Source organism: Melanotaenia boesemani, chromosome 24 (assembly GCF_017639745.1).
Source record: "Melanotaenia boesemani isolate fMelBoe1 chromosome 24, fMelBoe1.pri, whole genome shotgun sequence".
Classification (NCBI taxonomy): Eukaryota; Metazoa; Chordata; class Actinopteri; order Atheriniformes; family Melanotaeniidae; genus Melanotaenia; species Melanotaenia boesemani.
This window is the reverse complement of record NC_055705.1, coordinates 22,627,003-22,644,179: the sequence shown is the minus strand read 5'-3', so window position 1 is coordinate 22,644,179 and position 17,177 is coordinate 22,627,003. Positions and strand designations below refer to the sequence as shown.

Sequence of the window (17,177 nt, the reverse complement as noted above, 5' to 3'; positions counted from 1 at the left end):
TGGTTAACCACCATTTTTAAAACAATAACCAGCAGATTAATTGAGATGAGAGGCTGATCAAATTATTTCTTCATTTTCTTCCACAAGCTAATAAATACACTGAACCATGCTGGATGCCATTGTTGTTGTTTTAAAACAGAGCAAACTCACCAGCATCAGCTATGCCGTAACCGTCCGCACGCAGACACAGCGCGAGTATAAATCTGACTTAAGACTGCAGGCTCTCACATTAGCAGCTAATGCTAAGACCTCAGGCTCCGCCATGTTCAGATGTTTGAAGAAGTGACGTCACCATACGTGTATGAACTGGGAAATGTGGACAGTGATTTGTAAAATATCATATTTCACAAGTGCATGTAGATGCATTATATCAGTAATCTTAGTAATCTTACACTTACAGTAATCTAATTACTCACTGATATCTGATTTTGACGGTCATGTAAATGGACTCAGTGTTTTATAAAAATAGGTATCTGAGAAAGTCCTAATATTCAAGAAAATTTTACTTTACATAAATATATGTAAATTAATCTATTGAATCAGATTTAATCGAATCAATTCAAGAAATTAGTGGTGATAGCGAACCTCAGCTTATGTTGCACTATTTGTTTTACTCAGTTTATTTAAAACAGAAAAAAAGAGGAAAGAAAGTATTACATTTAGTGTAAGATATTTAAAAAAAAATTTAAAATGAAGGTGGGACAAACTTGAAATCGGTAATTTGAAAATAAATATGGACACCCAATGTTTTTGAAATCACTGTTTCTTCTGTTGCTGTTTCCAGAACAATTCTGTGCATTTCAAAATTATTTATTCCATTTAAACATGATGCATGTGAACATTATAAACTTTTTCATGACCCATGTTAATAGTCCAGGTGTGATTGGATGTGTAATAACTGCTTATATAGTAACTTTTAAAAATATTCTTCCCCCCCAGGAGCTTTCCAAACAGGTCAGGGAGGAAGCTGTAGAGAAGAACAAGCCAGGGTTTGGTGATTAGGATATTTTTTTAACTAGAAAAATCGCATGGAGCAGTCAGATTCAACGTTGCAACATGGAAAGAAAATGGCACCACAACAAACCTGCCCAGACAGGAACATCCACAAAAATAAAGGATGTGGTTAAAAAAAGACATTAATCAGAGAAGAAACAAAGGGGACAAAAGGAAACCTTGAAGGAGCTGAAAGCTCCACAGTGGAGACTATATCTGTTCTTAGGACCACTATAAACTATACCCTCCATATAGCTGACCAGGAAAAAAAGCTATTGCTTTGAAATATTTTCCCCCAAAGACCTGTACAGGCATGTATCAATTCTGGAGTTGACATCACAGTATTGGCACCAGAGTATTGATACGTCCATCCCTAACGGGGAGGTTCACCTTCCCGTGGTGTAATGACCCTCAGCATCCTGCTAACTAAACATTCTAGTGGCTTAAAATGTTAAAACATTTTACAATGACCTAATCAACCACCACATGGAAGCATTTTCTTTAAAGAATGGGCAAAAATCCCATCGTCTAGACATGTCAAGCTCATAGAGACATTCCCTCAGAGTATGGCTCTGCGAAGTACTGACTGGGACGGTTGAATATAGCATCTATATTTTACAACAATTACTGCAAGTTGCTGCTACTTCACAAAAACACACTACAAAGAATTAGAATATCCTTTTAACTAGGTACCTCTGATCTAGTTTTCATCTGCAAAATGCTGCATGACGTGTATCTGATACCATCTTGACGTTGTTGTTTCTTGTCCTACAGACTCTGCTGGCAGATGAAGGGGTAAGTTTAGACGGCTGGTTTTTCCATTTGTTTTTGGCTTGGAGTCTCTGTCCAGTTTGTCTCACTCTTCTTTTCTTGTCTTTAAAGTGTCCTCTATCTTTGAGCAAGTGCGCATGTGAGAAGGGTGAGCGAGGCCCCAGCGGTCCTGCTGTAAGTATTATATCCAGCCAGCAAGTCCGCTATTAATAGAAAGTCTTTATTGTGCTTATTATTTTAATCTAGGGTCTATTAGCTTCTTTTTATGCTCCTGTTAATTTCAGCTGCACTTTTTCTCTGCATCTTTTTAAAAGAACAATTAATGAATGTGACTATGAACCCATTATAATTTTCTCTTGAATGCTTCAGGGTTCCACATTGGCTTACTTTCTGTTGTAAACATGCCGACAAAGGAGCCTTTAACGATAACAGGTTGCATAATTGTAGGGCTCTGGGAAGTTTAGTAATTTGTGTGGTTTTGAGAACCCCTGTTACCCTGCAGCAGTGAGAGTAAAGTGAATGCCTCACATTCCTTATACAGTTTATTGAGAACAGGTCTAAACACACACACACACACACACACACACACACACACACACACATATATATATATATATATATATATATATATATATATATATATATATATATATATATATATATATACATATATATAATAGTAGGGAAAACAGCCGAGTCACGTCTGTTAAAAGAATCCAGTTCGAGGACATGTGCTACCCATGTAAAATTCATGATTTTTGTGATAGAGGAATGCCTTCATACACCAGAAACTTCCGTCACAATTAGGCAAAATGACTTGGACAATGATATATTTTCTCATGATGAAAACAGAATAATTGCACCCTGTCAATGCAATGAACAAAAGCTGTTTGTCATTAGGACACGCAAAGGAAGCGGTGCTTAAAACATGAGAAAATTCCCAGTTCACGTCACAGATGCTCATAAACTGGAAGAAGAGCCAGACTGTTGTCTGGGTTAGCTGCAACACATGCAGTCAGACAACATGCAGCATGTCTGACTCATCTTCCCTCAGACTCAACAGCTTTGAACCATGTTTCCCTTGAACAGAGGAGCTCTTATACTGGGTAATGCAGAGCTTCAAGCGACTAATAAAGGACAACCTAGAGGAAATGCCTGAAGGATTAAAAAACAAAAAAATAAATAAAATAAAATAAAACATTGCTTGTTTTGATTTACATTCAGATAAATTGACACAAAAACAACTTTTAATTCAAAGTTTTTGAAAATGACTTGATGCACAGGATGTAAAATGGAAGCTGTTTTCCATCTAGATTTGAGCTCTACATTATATGTGCACATGGATGAAGCCTTTTGTCTGTCTTCTGTATCCCCCCATCTGTACTAGTGAGCAGTACCATCAGAACCCATGGGGGCAGTGTTGTGCAGTATAGCTTACACGCAGCCATAGAAAGGAACAAAGAAGAAGAAACTGAGTCGTGTTTAATTACCGTGAATGCGCAAACAAATTCTAATTTGAATCAAAGTGGACTCGGTTCCAAACACAGGTCTCGGCCCACTTTAGGAAATGTAAGCACAGGCAGCTCTGTTTGGAGAAATGTCTCGTGGTCGGATGTAGAAGAATTCTGTAAAAGTTCTGACAGAAATCGGATCAACCCAGGACCACTAGGATCTGATGCAGGTCCATGTTTTGCTGTTATGTGGTAGAAACCGAAGTTGTTCTACATTAACTATCAGATGAACGAGTTTTCTTCTTTGTTGGTTGTCTCGTCTCCTCCTTCAGTAATTCTTGTTGCAGCGCAGCCTCTGGTGGAGAGTGGAAGATGTTATTTTAAAGGTCTGATTCGTTTGATACTGAGTTCCCAGTCATACCAAGTCTAGCGGACTATCCTGGTGTGAATGCACCCACATTAGCAGTGTTGTTCTGGATAATAAGATCTAGGCCTGGCGGACTACAGGTTAAAAATAGCCTGATGGCTCATTCTGGAACTTTTACCTCATGTACCTCATATGTTTAATGAATTCGTCCTTTAATGAAATAAACCTAAACATGTTTCCCTGGTGTTTGGCACAAGTATTCCACATGTCTTGAAGAGTTCCTGTGTTGGCTGTGCGTCATCTCTCTTGTAACCAAAATAGTTCCAAATAACCGACGTGCTGTTCTCTTTAGCCATGAGTTCGTCGCTCCTATTGTTACCTTCCACCACCAAACAGTTCAGTCCTTGTGTGCTATTGCTGCAGATGTTAGCATCTACATGGAGCATCCAAGAAGAGTTCATTTGATTAACAGTTCACACACAGAGCATGAATGCATTGTGTGCATCACTTTCTTAAAATATGCAAACAGCGACTAATTTTTGTCGAAGTTTAGGCAATCGTTGTACTACGCAGGCTAATATTGTGATAAAGGTGAATTTTTCTGTATATTGTGCAGCCCTAGTCCTGAGTGATTGCCTTTTTTTTTTATGGCCGTCTTTTGCAGGGGAAGAAAGGTCGTCCTGGAGAGGATGGAAGTCCGGGCCCAAAAGGACAGAAGGTGGAGCCGACTCATTAACCAACTATTATCTGTTTGTACATTTGCAATCATGATGTGCTGCTTTCATTGGTTAAATCTAACTATCTTCAGGGTGAGAGTGGGCTCAGTGGCCTTCCAGGTCGGGAAGGAGCAGAGGTAAGCTCTCAAATTAGGCTGAAAAAGTCAAGTTTTTGTTTTTTTTTAACATTAATTGCTGTTTATGAAGAAGATTCTTTTCTGTTGTGTGATCTGTGTGGCAGCATTTTTGCTCTTAGCTTCTATCCTCCTTGACTTAACAAAACTGTTTTGTACACACAGGGAAAACCAGGATACAAAGGAGAAAAGGTATAGTATGGGTTTTGCTCTAGTCTCTCTGTAGTGTCAGTGTGGGGTTCCCACATTTGCTGAAAATGATCAGTGAGAGAAGCGAAAGAATTATGTTCTTCAGATGCAATAAAGAGCTTGCGATTTTGGAAATATCACGGCATTTTGTTATTTGTTTAGCCATGTTTAATGTCACACTTCTTTGCAGGTATCTCCACTTACTTCTCCTCTGAAGGAACTCAACCCAAACTTTTATAATTATGTAAAATACCATGAAATTAATGGCAAAATGACCTTCTGCTTCAGACTTTATTAAACTGTGTATTATTCTCCTGCAGGGCGAGACAGGAGAGTGTGGCACACCTGGAATTAAAGGAGACAGGGTAAGTTTGGATCTAAATGTTATAATACCCCTAAACTAAGTACCTAAATATAGTTTATGATCACCATGGATCTTTTGTTTTTTCAGGGTCCTGAAGGTGTCATTGGTCCAAGAGGAAATCGTGGACTTCAGGTCTGATTTAACTTTTTAGTTTTGGGTTTTTTGCCTCCCTTTCCAATAAAATCATATATAAAGAAAAGGTTGTCCACAATAAAACACAAACATGATTTAAGCTAAGAGTTAACAGCTTTTTTAGCAAGACTGATAGTTAAGGTTAGGTTATGTGTGTCCTGGGTCCTCCCCGGGGCCTGGTCCTGGTGGGACGTGCCTGGAACACCTCACCAGGAAGACGTCCAGAAGGCATCCTAACCAGATGCCCGAGCCACCTCATCTGGCTCCTCTCGATGTGGAGGAGCAGCGGCTCTACTCTGAGCCCCTCCCGGATCACCGAGCTTCTCACCCTATCTCTAAGGGAGAGCCCGGCCACCCTGCGGAGAAAACTCATTTCGGCCGCTTGTACTTGCGATCTTGTTCTTTCGGTCACTACCCACAGCTCGTGACCAAAGGTGAGGGTAGGAACGTAGATCGACTGGTAAATCGAGAGCTTTGCCTTTTGGCTCAGCTCCTTCTTCACCACGACAGACCGATGCAGAGTCCGCATCACTGCAGACGGCGCACCGATCCGCCTGTTGATCTCCCGCTCCATCCTTTCGAAACAGAACCACATCATCCGTTAAGAGCATGGACCCAATCCTGAGACCTAAACCAGAGCAGCTGAGGATCAAACCACCAGGGCCTCCACCCTCGGCTGCCGCCCAGCTCACACTGCACCTGACCCCTACAGCCCGTCCCACAGGCAATGAGCCCACAATGCATCTTTTTTCCCCATTCAGGTTTTGGTTTTTTGTTTTTTACTCACTCCATTGCTACCTCATACCTTTTACTCCACTCTGTATCCATTACTTCAGGTAACCAAACAAAATTGTCTCACCTCCCTTTTTATTTGTGTCAGACCAGAAATAAATCCAACACATATTCAACATATTTTTCATATCATGTTCATGTTTTTCTATGAAATCTAAAGGAACAATCTGTGAACAATAATTAGGAGCAACAACAGGTGTTCTGTCGGTTTGGCATACCTTGTCAGAATATCTACCCTTGGTTAATGCGCATGCGTAGCACAGAAATCTGCAAATGACCCATCAATTTGGCACCACTGACTGCTCAGAAATTGTGTCAGCATACAGTCAATTGTGATGCCACAAGTTAGTAGATCCAGTTTTATTGCATATTAACTGCACATTGCTCAAGTGCATCTTTTGTATGACTAAACTTGAGGGTAAATGCACTTTCAGCTCAGATGAAGTGTATGAAACTGTACTTATAATACAGGTTTTTTAGAATCTTTTTGCGAGGTCGTAATGTAATTTAAACACATATTTATAGCATCGACTTATTAGCATCCAGCGCCTTATCTCAAACTGTGTGAGATCTATCCATCCATCCTACTCAAATTTCGCTAAATTTGACAATCCTGCCCACCCCACCCCTAGCCCATCCACTCTAACACAGACATAATACAGACACATGAGTATATATTCTTCTCATACACACAGGTACGCACAATAAATGGTAAATGGACTTGTACTTATATAGCGCTTTTCCAGTCAGTTTGACCACTCAAAGCGCTTTACACTACTTATCACATTCACCCATTCACACACACATTCACACCCCGATAGGCACATCGGGAGGCAACTTGGGGTTAAGTGTCTTGCCCAAGGACACTTCGGCATGTAGTCAGTGGAAGCCTGGAATCGATCCCCCTACCTTCCGGTTGAAAGACGACTGCTCTTCCTCCTGAGCTACAGCCGCCCCAATACTACAGTAAACCGCATTAAAAATACTTACAAGTCATATAATATAAAAGTGACTAGAACATCTGTGGAGATGTTTTAAGCTTGGTCCTAAACATATTTAAAGAGGAACATGATTCTGTTAGATTCTTTATATCATTCCACAGAGAATTTAGCAACAGTGGTCCTACAGGAAGGAATGTGCAAGTCATTCTTACTTGTAAAATGTGCATGATAGCAACAATTAGACTGAAAGTAACTTTGAAAAGAAAGAGGAAGAGATGTTGGAAGGCAAACAACTTTATACATAAGAACCCCTGTTTGGTACTTGTTGATCTCAGAAATTGGGAGAAGTTGCAGTTGTTTAAATAATAGTTTAGTTGAGGCTAAATTAGAAGAACTGGTGGCAATTCTTACAAAGGATTTCTGAACGCTTGTAAGTAATAAGGGTAAGTGCTGGCCAAAATTATATTATAGTAAGAAGAGCAAGGGTAAATTAAACTAATATATGGTTAAGAGTGTGCTGTTTTTTAAATACTGTTTAACCCTTTTTATAATGCCCAATGATTTATAAACCTTCTTACAAACAAGTTCACAATGATTCTTAAAGCACAGCTTTTCATCAATACAGACACCTAAAACATTTGCTGATGAAACTTGTAAAAGTGAATTATCATTGATATAGATTTAGGCTTTTTCTGCATTGTAATTCTTGTTCTTATTTCTAAAAATAATGAAATTAGATTTCTTGGCATTGAGTGATAACCTGTTTAACTTAAACCAGTGGGGAAAATGAATGAGCCCAGCATTTTCCTTGGCAACAAGGGAATCAAAATTTTTGTCAGAGACAAAGAAGTTAGTATCATCAGCAAATAAAATAGTTGAAAATATACTTGAAGCATTAGCAAGATCATTAACGTATATTAAAAACAACAAGGGTCCTAAAATGGACCCTTGTGGAAGACCACTTTTTAGTACAGCTGTGATGGAAGAACAAATTGCTCTCTTCTGTTTAAGTAATTAGCAACTCATTGTAAAACCTGTTTTTTTTTAAACCATAACAAAACATTTTTGATAACAAAATGTCATGATTCACCATATTAAAAGCCTTTTATAAATCTAGTAAGAGGAGAGGATTTGTTAGTTTTCCTTTTGGCAACTGGCCATGACTGTGTCTTGCTAAGGAGAGGGGTTGGGGTTGAGGAGGTACCAGGTCTGGATTGCAGAGCAGGCCGGCCGGTCACGTTGCTAATCTTAGCAAACTGGGCTCTGCCTGTTACTTGTCCTCCCATTTCCCTGTAAGATGATTTACTCTTTGGTTTTGTACCAAGAGCATTCCAGGGAGGATTATCAGTGAAACAGTTATTAGCTTGTACACTGTTCTCCTTTTCCTTTCCAGCTAAGTTTGTGCTAATTAGATGTGTGTTAGCACAATCTTGTCCGCTGTTTTTTATTAAAGGCAAAGTTGTATCGTTTCCACACAATCCATTTACTTCCACATTCACCTCGAGCTGTTGAATCTTTGTTTCCAGCATGTTGATCTTCTGTAGAAGTTTGTAATAGTCATCTGTAAAGAAAGGAGGCATCTTGCAGCTAGTTAGCTTTAGCTCCTGAGTAACTGTAGATAAGACTTCTGCTGTTTGTAGGCCACGCTGTTACACTGACAAGATTGTAAGAGTCTTAAAAAAATAGTAGTATCCAACCAAATCTACCACAAAATACAGTCCCAGTGATTAATGAGTATCCAGGAGCCTTTGCTCATAAATTTCTTAAATAGAAAAATATAAGAACTGTTTGTTTGCCTGAATGGACACCCCACCTCAGGTGACTGACACAAACATCTTTTCAGACTTGCATGGATCACCAGAATCTCTAAGTAAAATTTAAAGTAGTTTCCTAATTAATCATCCCTTTTATATGTGGAAACTCCCTGTACAAGTATGACAACTATTAACACCATGTTAGCCTGACGCTACATAGCCTGAAAATCGATCCTGGAACCAGTCTGATTTTGTAGAGGAAGATATAAGAATGAAGAGAAAGGGAGACATTTAAGTTTGGTTTTTTTGTTTTGTTTTTTTAGTAAAGAGGAAAGACACAGACCAGGCTGAGACAGACCGAAGGCCCAGTATTGGATACAAGGATCCAGCCTTCCACCACTGGACCATAGACTAGAACTGATCCCCCTACCACATCAAGATCCACATACTGCACCCAAAACAACCAGCTAACCTTCTATGGACCTTTTCCAACTTGTTGTTAATCCAGATTATTAATGTAAAGATGTTTTATTTCACGCATCTCTATTGTGACCAAAGTTATCTCAGCAGTATTAGACAGAGGAACACAAACAACTACTGCCTTAAATACCTGATCTTTAGGGGTGTGTGATGCTGCAAGATTTGGTATCAATCTGATACGGTTGGCATCAAATATCAATAACTGGATGATCCGCCCGTCACAACTGATCTTTAATATTCATGCTTATTCACATTTCAGGGTTTGGCTGGTCCACCTGGCGATATGGGACCTGAAGGTGTGATGGGCAAAAAGGTAAGTCCTATGTGTCTCCTGAAATAAGTATTTGAAATTTAAACTAAAATCTGAAATTAAACTTTAAACATTTAAACTGAAAACATGAAACCTTAAGTGGACACATTAGGAATTACAGTTATAATTTTAAAACTGTATTAAAAAAAATTTGAGTTAATATCTTCCATATCATTTTCATATTTACCAGTCTCATCCTGGGGACCAGATCAGACCCTCTGGCAGGCCGATTTTTGGTCCCCGGGCCGTATGTTCGACATTCCTGTGTTAGAGAATTAAGCTATGGGACCAGTGATATATAACTCTGTACATGCAGCACTTTATTTTCTTCATTCTGTTTATGATAAAAAAAAAACTGATGAGCATATTTAGAAGTTGAGTAACTTGCCAAAGGACAGTTTGATGTATGAGGAGATCTTCTCCTGACCATGGCCGCCCTCATGGGCATTTCTCATTCAGGCTTTAATCGACTTCCATTGCTGAGCCCCACCTCTAGTCCAAGTAAGAATAAAATACAAAAAAAAAAAAAAAAAGAAAACGAAAAAAGCACAAAATGGCAAGAGCTGAACAAACTGTACAAACCAGTGGGTGATGGGACTTTGTCCATCTTTTATGTGGAATCTGTAGTATGAAACAAAATGGCTGATTTAAGGGAAAAAAATCCTAGAGATATAGATATCTCGGTAGCACCTCAAGACTATTAAGATTGTAGCAACTAAAACTGAAGAGGTGTCTGCTTACCTTTGGTTTGCCTGTTTTTCTTTGAAGCTGGAGCTTTTAATCCCAGTATAAACCAGTCTGTAGAAGCTAGAGCTTTTAATCCCAGTATAAACCAGTCTGTAGCAGCTAGAGCTTTTAATCCCAGTATAAACCAGTCTGTAGAAGCTAGAGCTTTTAATCCCAGTATAAACCAGTCTGTAGAAGCTAGAGCTTTTAATCCCAGTATAAACCAGTCTGTAGCAGCTGGAGCTTTTAATCCCAGTATAAACCAGTCTGTAGCAGCTGAAGCTTTTAATCCCAGTATAAACCAGTCTTTAGCATCTGGAGCTTTTAATCCCAGTATAAACCAGTCTGTAGAAGCTGGAGCTTTTAATCCCAGTATAAACCAGTCTGTAGAAGCTGGAGCTTTAATCCCAGTATAAACCAGTCTGTAGCAGCTGAAGCTTTTAATCCCAGTATAAACCAGTCTGTAGCAGCTGAAGCTTTTAATCCCAGTATAAACCAGTCTGTAGAAGCTGGAGCTTTTAATCCCAGTATAAACCAGTCTGTAGAAGCTGGAGCTTTAATCCCAGTATAAACCAGTCTGTAGCAGCTGGAGCTTTAATCCCAGTATAAACCAGTCTGTAGCAGCTGGAGCTTTAATCCCAGTATAAACCAGTCTGTAGCAGCTGGAGCTTTAATCCCAGTATAAACCAGTCTGTAGAAGCTGGAGCTTTTGATCCCAGTATAAACCAGTCTAAAGAAGCTGAAGCTTTTAATCCCAGTATAAACCAGTCTGTAGAAGCTGAAGCTTTTAATCCCAGTATAAACCAGTCTGTAGAAGCTGAAGCTTTTAATCCCAGTATAAACCAGTCTGTAGAAGCTGAAGCTTTTAATCCCAGTATAAACCAGTCTGTAGAAGCTGGAGCTTTTAATCCCAGTATAAACCAGTCTGTAACAGCTGAAGCTTTTAATCCCAGTATAAACCAGTCTGTAGAAGCTGAAGCTTTTGATCCCAGTATAAACCAGTCTGTAGAAGCTGAAGCTTTTGATCCCAGTATAAACCAGTCTGTAGAAGCTGAAGCTTTTGATCCCAGTATAAACCAGTCTGTAACAGCTGAAGCTTTTAATCCCAGTATAAACCAGTCTGTAACAGCTGAAGCTTTTAATCCCAGTATAAACCAATCTGTAGAAGCTGAAGCTTTTAATCCCAGTATAAACCAGTCTGTAGAAGCTGAAGCTTTTAATCCCAGTATAAACCAGTCTGTAGAAACTAAAGCTTTTAATCCCAGTATAAACCAGTCTGTAGAAGCTGAAGCTTTTAATCCCAGTATAAACCAGTCTGTAGAAGCTGGAGCTTTAATCCCAGTATAAACCAGTCTGTAGAAGCTGGAGCTTTAATCCCAGTATAAACCAGTCTGTAGAAGCTGGAGCTTTTAATCCCAGTATAAACCAGTCTGTAGAAGCTGGAGCTTTAATCCCAGTATAAACCAGTCTGTAGAAGCTGGAGCTTTTAATCCCAGTATAAACCAGTCTGTAGAAGCTGGAGCTTTTAATTCCAGTATAAACCAGTCTGTAGAAGCTGAAGCTTTTAATCCCAGTATAAACCAGTCTGTAGAAGCTGAAGCTTTTAATCCCAGTATAAACCAGTCTGTAGAAGCTGAAGCTTTTAATCCCAGTATAAACCAGTCTGTAGAAGCTGAAGCTTTTAATCCCAGTATAAACCAGTCTGTAGAAGCTGGAGCTTTTAATCCCAGTATAAACCAGTCTGTAACAGCTGAAGCTTTTAATCCCAGTATAAACCAGTCTGTAGAAGCTGAAGCTTTTAATCACAGTATAAACCAGTCTGTAGAAGCTGAAGCTTTTAATCCCAGTATAAACCAGTCTGTAGAAGCTGAAGCTTTTAATCCCAGTATAAACCAGTCTGTAGAAGCTGAAGCTTTTAATCCCAGTATAAACCAGTCTGTAGAAACTGAAGCTTTTAATCCCAGTATAAACCAGTCTGTAGAAGCTGAAGCTTTTAATCCCAGAATAAACCAGTCTGTAGAAGCTGAAGCTTTTAATCCCAGTATAAACCAGTCTGTAGAAGCTGAAGCTTTTAATCCCAGTATAAACCAGTCTGTAGAAGCTGAAGCTTTTAATCCCAGTATAAACCAGTCTGTAGAAGCTGAAGCTTTTAATCCCAGAATAAACCAGTCTGTAGAAGCTGAAGCTTTTAATCCCAGTATAAACCAGTCTGTAGAAGCTGAAGCTTTTAATCCCAGTATAAACCAGTCTGTAGAAGCTGAAGCTTTTAATCCCAGTATAAACCAGTCTGTAACAGCTGAAGCTTTTAATCCCAGTATAAACCAGTCTGTAGAAGCTGAAGCTTTTAATCCCAGTATAAACCAGTCTGTAGAAGCTGAAGCTTTTAATCACAGTATAAACCAGTCTGTAGAAGCTGAAGCTTTTAATCCCAGTATAAACCAGTCTGTAGAAGCTGAAGCTTTTAATCCCAGTATAAACCAGTCTGTAACAGCTGAAGCTTTTAATCCCAGTATAAACCAGTCTGTAGAAGCTGAAGCTTTTAATCCCAGTATAAACCAGTGTGTAGCAGCTGTCAGACTGGGAGGTAAAATGATGTAAAATGAATGTATGAATAGATGTAGCAGCATAAAGGTCGACCAGAAGAAGAAAGCAGAATTTATTACTAACAGAACTTTGTAGAAATAACACACAGACCAACAGTGACCAAACCTTTTCTCATCTCATCGTTCTCTCAAGTCTTGGCTTTCAGGAGAAAAAATATTGTTATTGAAACAAACACACAACAGAAAGTATTTCCATGTTTCCACTTTTTCCTCATTTCCAGTTATTCCTGCTACTATTTACCTGCTATCCTCACTAAACCAACTCCAGCTCAGCTGCTTTGTGGCGCCACCGTGCATCAGAAACGTCTTCTTGGCTTTATTCCAGCCATAGAGGAGCATTATTTTTCTACATAGTCTATGGAGTGTCCTCCACTGTCTGCATGCTCCGAAGTCTGCTTACCGTTGGTGAAATGGCACAGCCTTCCTAGCCAATGAGAATTTTCCAGGGCAGCAACGTAGGAGTTTAATCACTTAAACCTCTGAAATAACTAAGTTTGCTTATTATAGGACACATTAATGAATGTTAACACCGACCAAGTAATAATGAAAAAAAAACAAAGCTGTCTGAGGCTCTATCGTTTTCCAGCCAGTAGACTCTTCACTTAACCCCTTAAAAATCCACGAATATCAAATATTACAAAATTTTAAAGCCACTGTTTAACAAACATGTTTTCAGTGTTGCTTTTGTCACGTTTCTACTATAGTGTAGTTAATAAACAACAAATGTTCAACAAATGTGAACTTTAGCTGCACTCGATCTCTATTTGAAACTTCCCTATGAAGCCACCACATGAAACAAACCTAAAAAAAATCCTTTAGAGTTTGAATAGATTTTTTTTACAATAACTTTGCTAAGTTTGTATTTGAATTAAAAAATAGAGGAGAGTGAAATAAAGGGCTATCAGCTGACACTTCTTAACATGTTCCAGGGTTTGACTATTTTCCCCAATTATCTGTGTTGTTGTTCGCTCCCACGCTCAGGTATGCAGAATAAGACTCCTAACAGATGTTGCCAGAGGGGAAACATCAGCATGAAAAACTGACTGTGACAGAAAAAAGGCTCATCCACACCAATAGAAAAAAAAACTGTCATTAGAAAACACAGCACAGGAAATGTATGCATAGAGTACAACACAAGATGGCTGTTGACTACTGAGTAGATCAGCTGGTGATGGAGATATCCGCAGAGTTGAGAAGAACCTCCAAAACAATAGTCAAGATGTCAGCGCCAACGCAAGGAGTGCAGATGTGAAAGTATGTGAAGGCAGGTTAGTCTGTCAGGCAGGATGCAAACCCATGAGACAGTTTTCCTCCTGAAGATAAAACCATGAACATGCAGTCAGATACGGCCTAAAATTACATGAAGAGAAAATCCCAGAAACAGTTTATAAATGAACATATTTTATGTTGCATACTGTTAGAATATTTTGTGTTAAAAAATTAAGGTACCAGTGACTTACCAACAACTTGATGAGAAGCTATTTCAGTTTGTATCAAGGCATAATTTAAGATCAAACTATTAATCCCATAATGAGGAATGTGTGTGTTACTAAAGAAAAACAGAGAAAGAAAAGCAGATTAAAAAAATATAAAATACAAATATTAAATACAAATGCAATGCAATAAAAAACTATGTACCACAGTAGCTGGTGTTCATTTAACAGACAAATCGTTTAACTTAAGTTCAAGTTCCACTCGATCCATATCAGATTGTACCCACTGCAAAAAACTGTCTGCACTACAAATAAAAAACATTTCAGTTAGAAACCAGTGGTTCTTAAACTAACTAACTATAAACATATAACTTCTAACTATGTAACTTACTATACTCACAACACCACATACGTGAGGAAGATGTAATAAGAAAAACAAGATATCTGCCTTCTTTCATCCCAGCTACCTGTTTCTCCATTTCTCTTTCTTTTCTCCCTTTGATGCATTCAGTAAACCCTTCTTCTTCTTCTTCTTCTTCTTCTTCTTCTTCTTCTTCTTCTTCTTCTTCTTCTTCTTCTTCTTCTTCTTCTTCTTCTTCTTCTTCTTCTTCTTCTTCTTCTTCTTCTTCTTCTTCTTCTTCTTCTTCTTCTTCTTCTTCTTCTTCTTCTTCTTCTTCTTCTTCTTCTTCTTCTTCTTCTTCTTCTTCTTCTTCTTCTTCTCCTCCTCCTCCTCCGCCTTCTTCTTGTTCTTCTCCTCCTCCTCCTTCTTGTTCTTCTCCTTCTCCTTCTTCTTCTTGTTCTTCTCCTCCTCCTTCTTCTTCTCCTCCTCCTCCTCCTTCTTCTTCTTCTCCTCCTCCTCCTCCTCCTTCTTCTTCTTGTTCTTCTCCTCCTCCTCCTTCTTCTTCTTGTTCTTCTTCTCCTCCTTCTCCTCCTTCTTCTTGTTCTTCTCTTCCTCCTCCTCTTCCTTCTTCTTGTTCTCCTCCTCCTCCTCCTCCTCCTCCTCCTCCTCCTCCTTCTTCTCCTCCTCCTCCTCCTCCTTCTTCTTCTTCTTCTTCTCCTCCTCCTCCTTCTTCTTCTTGTTCTTCTTCTCCTCCTCCTTCTTCTTGTTGTTCTTCTTCTTCTCCTCCTCCTCCTCCTTCCTTCTTCTTGTTCTTCTCCTCCTCCTCCTTCTTCTTCTTGTTCTTCTCCTCCTCCTCCTTCTTCTTCTTGTTCTTCTCCTCCTCCTCCTTCTTCTTCTTGTTCTTCTCCTCCTCCTCCTCCTTCTTCTTGTTCTTCTCCTCCTCCTCCTCCTTCTTCTTGTTCTTCTCCTCCTCCTCCTCCTTCTTCTTGTTCTCCTCCTCCTCCTCCTTCTTCTTGTTCTCCTCCTCCTCCTCCTCCTTCTTCTTGTTCTCCTCCTCCTCCTTCTTCTTCTTGTTCTTCTCCTTCTCCTCCTCCTCCTCCTTCTTCTTCTTGTTCTTCTCCTCCTCCTTCTTCTTCTTGTTCTCCTCCTCCTCCTTCTTCTTCTTGTTCTTCTCCTCCTCCTCCTCCTCCTCCTCCTCCTCCTTCTTCTTCTTGTTCTTCTTCTCCTCCTCCTCCTTCTTCTTCTTGTTCTTCTTCTCCTCCTCCTTCTTCTTGTTCTTCTCTTCCTCCTCCTCTTCCTTCTTCTTGTTCTCCTCCTCCTCCTCCTCCTCCTCCTTCTTCTTGTTCTCCTCCTCCTCCTTCTTCTTCTTGTTCTTCTCCTCCTCCTTCTTCTTCTTGTTCTCCTCCTCCTCCTTCTTCTTCTTGTTCTTCTCCTCCTCCTCCTCCTCCTCCTTCTTCTTCTTGTTCTTCTTCTCCTCCTCCTCCTCCTTCTTCTTCTTCTCCTCCTCCTCCTCCTCCTCCTCCTCCTCCTCCTCCTCCTCCTTCCTTCTTCTTGTTCTTCTCCTCCTCCTCCTTCTTCTTCTTGTTCTTCCCCTCCTCCTCCTTCTTCTTCTTGTTCATCTCCTCCTCCTCCTCCTCCTTCTTCTCTTCCTCCTCCTCCTCCTTCTTCTTGTTCTCCTCCTCCTCCTCCTCCTCCTTCTTCTTGTTCTCCTCCTCCTCCTCCTCCTCCTCCTCCTTCTTCTTGTTCTCCTCCTCCTCCTCCTCCTTCTTCTTGTTCTCCTCCTCCTCCTCCTCCTTCTTCTTGTTCTCCTCCTCCTCCTTCTTCTTCTTGTTCTTCTCCTTCTCCTCCTCCTCCTCCTTCTTGTTCTTCTCCTCCTCCTCCTCCTCCTCCTCCTTCTTCTTCTTGTTCTTCTCCTCCTCCTTCTTCTTCTTGTTCTTCTCCTCCTTCTTCTTCTTCTTCTTCTCCTCCTCCTCCTCCTCCTCCTCCTCCTCCTTCTTCTTCTTGTTCTTCTTCTCCTCCTCCTCCTCCTTCTTCTTGTTCTTCTCTTCCTCCTCTTCTTCCTTCTTCTTCTTCTCCTCCTCCTCCTTCTTCTTGTTGTTCTTCTTCTTCTCCTCCTCCTCCTCCTTCCTTCTTCTTGTTCTTCTCCTCCTCCTCCTTCTTCTTCTTGTTCTTCTCCTCCTCCTCCTTCTTCTTGTTCTTCTCCTCCTCCTCCTTCTTCTTCTTGTTCTTCTCCTCCTTCTTCTTGTTCTTCTCCTCCTCCTCCTCCTTTTTCTTCTTCTCCTCCTCCTCCTCCTTTTTCTTCTTCTCTTCCTCCTCCTCCTCCTTCTTCTTGTTCTCCTCCTCCTCCTCCTCCTCCTTACTACAAATAAAAAACATTTCAGTTAGAAACCAGTGGTTCTTAAACTAACTAACTATAAACATATAACTTCTAACTATGTAACTTACTATACTCACAACACCACATACGTGAGGAAGATGTAATAAGAAAAACAAGATATCTGCCTTCTTTCATCCCAGCTACCTGTTTCTCCATTTCTCTTTCTTTTCTCCCTTTGATGCATTCAGTAAACCCTTCTTCTTCTTCTTCTTCTTCTTCTTCTTCTTCTTCTTCTTCTTCTTCTTCTTCTTCTTCTTCTTCTTCTTCTTCTTCTTCTTCTTCTTCTTCTTCTTCTTCTTCTTCT

General features: G+C 39.9%; 1 protein-coding gene across 1 annotated transcript in view; it reads left to right on the top strand.

Moving 5' to 3' along the window:
- Positions 1-17,177, top strand: part of LOC121635480 (collagen alpha-1(XXVIII) chain-like) — a 60,461-nt gene that overhangs the window by 6,099 nt on the left and 37,185 nt on the right. Inside the window, exons 4-11 of the mRNA XM_041978644.1 lie at positions 1,768-1,788; positions 1,876-1,938; positions 4,247-4,300; positions 4,391-4,435; positions 4,598-4,624; positions 4,942-4,986; positions 5,073-5,117; positions 9,344-9,397. Of these exons, the coding sequence (XP_041834578.1) occupies positions 1,768-1,788; positions 1,876-1,938; positions 4,247-4,300; positions 4,391-4,435; positions 4,598-4,624; positions 4,942-4,986; positions 5,073-5,117; positions 9,344-9,397 (354 nt within the window). The remainder of the gene's footprint in view (positions 1-1,767; positions 1,789-1,875; positions 1,939-4,246; positions 4,301-4,390; positions 4,436-4,597; positions 4,625-4,941; positions 4,987-5,072; positions 5,118-9,343; positions 9,398-17,177) is intronic.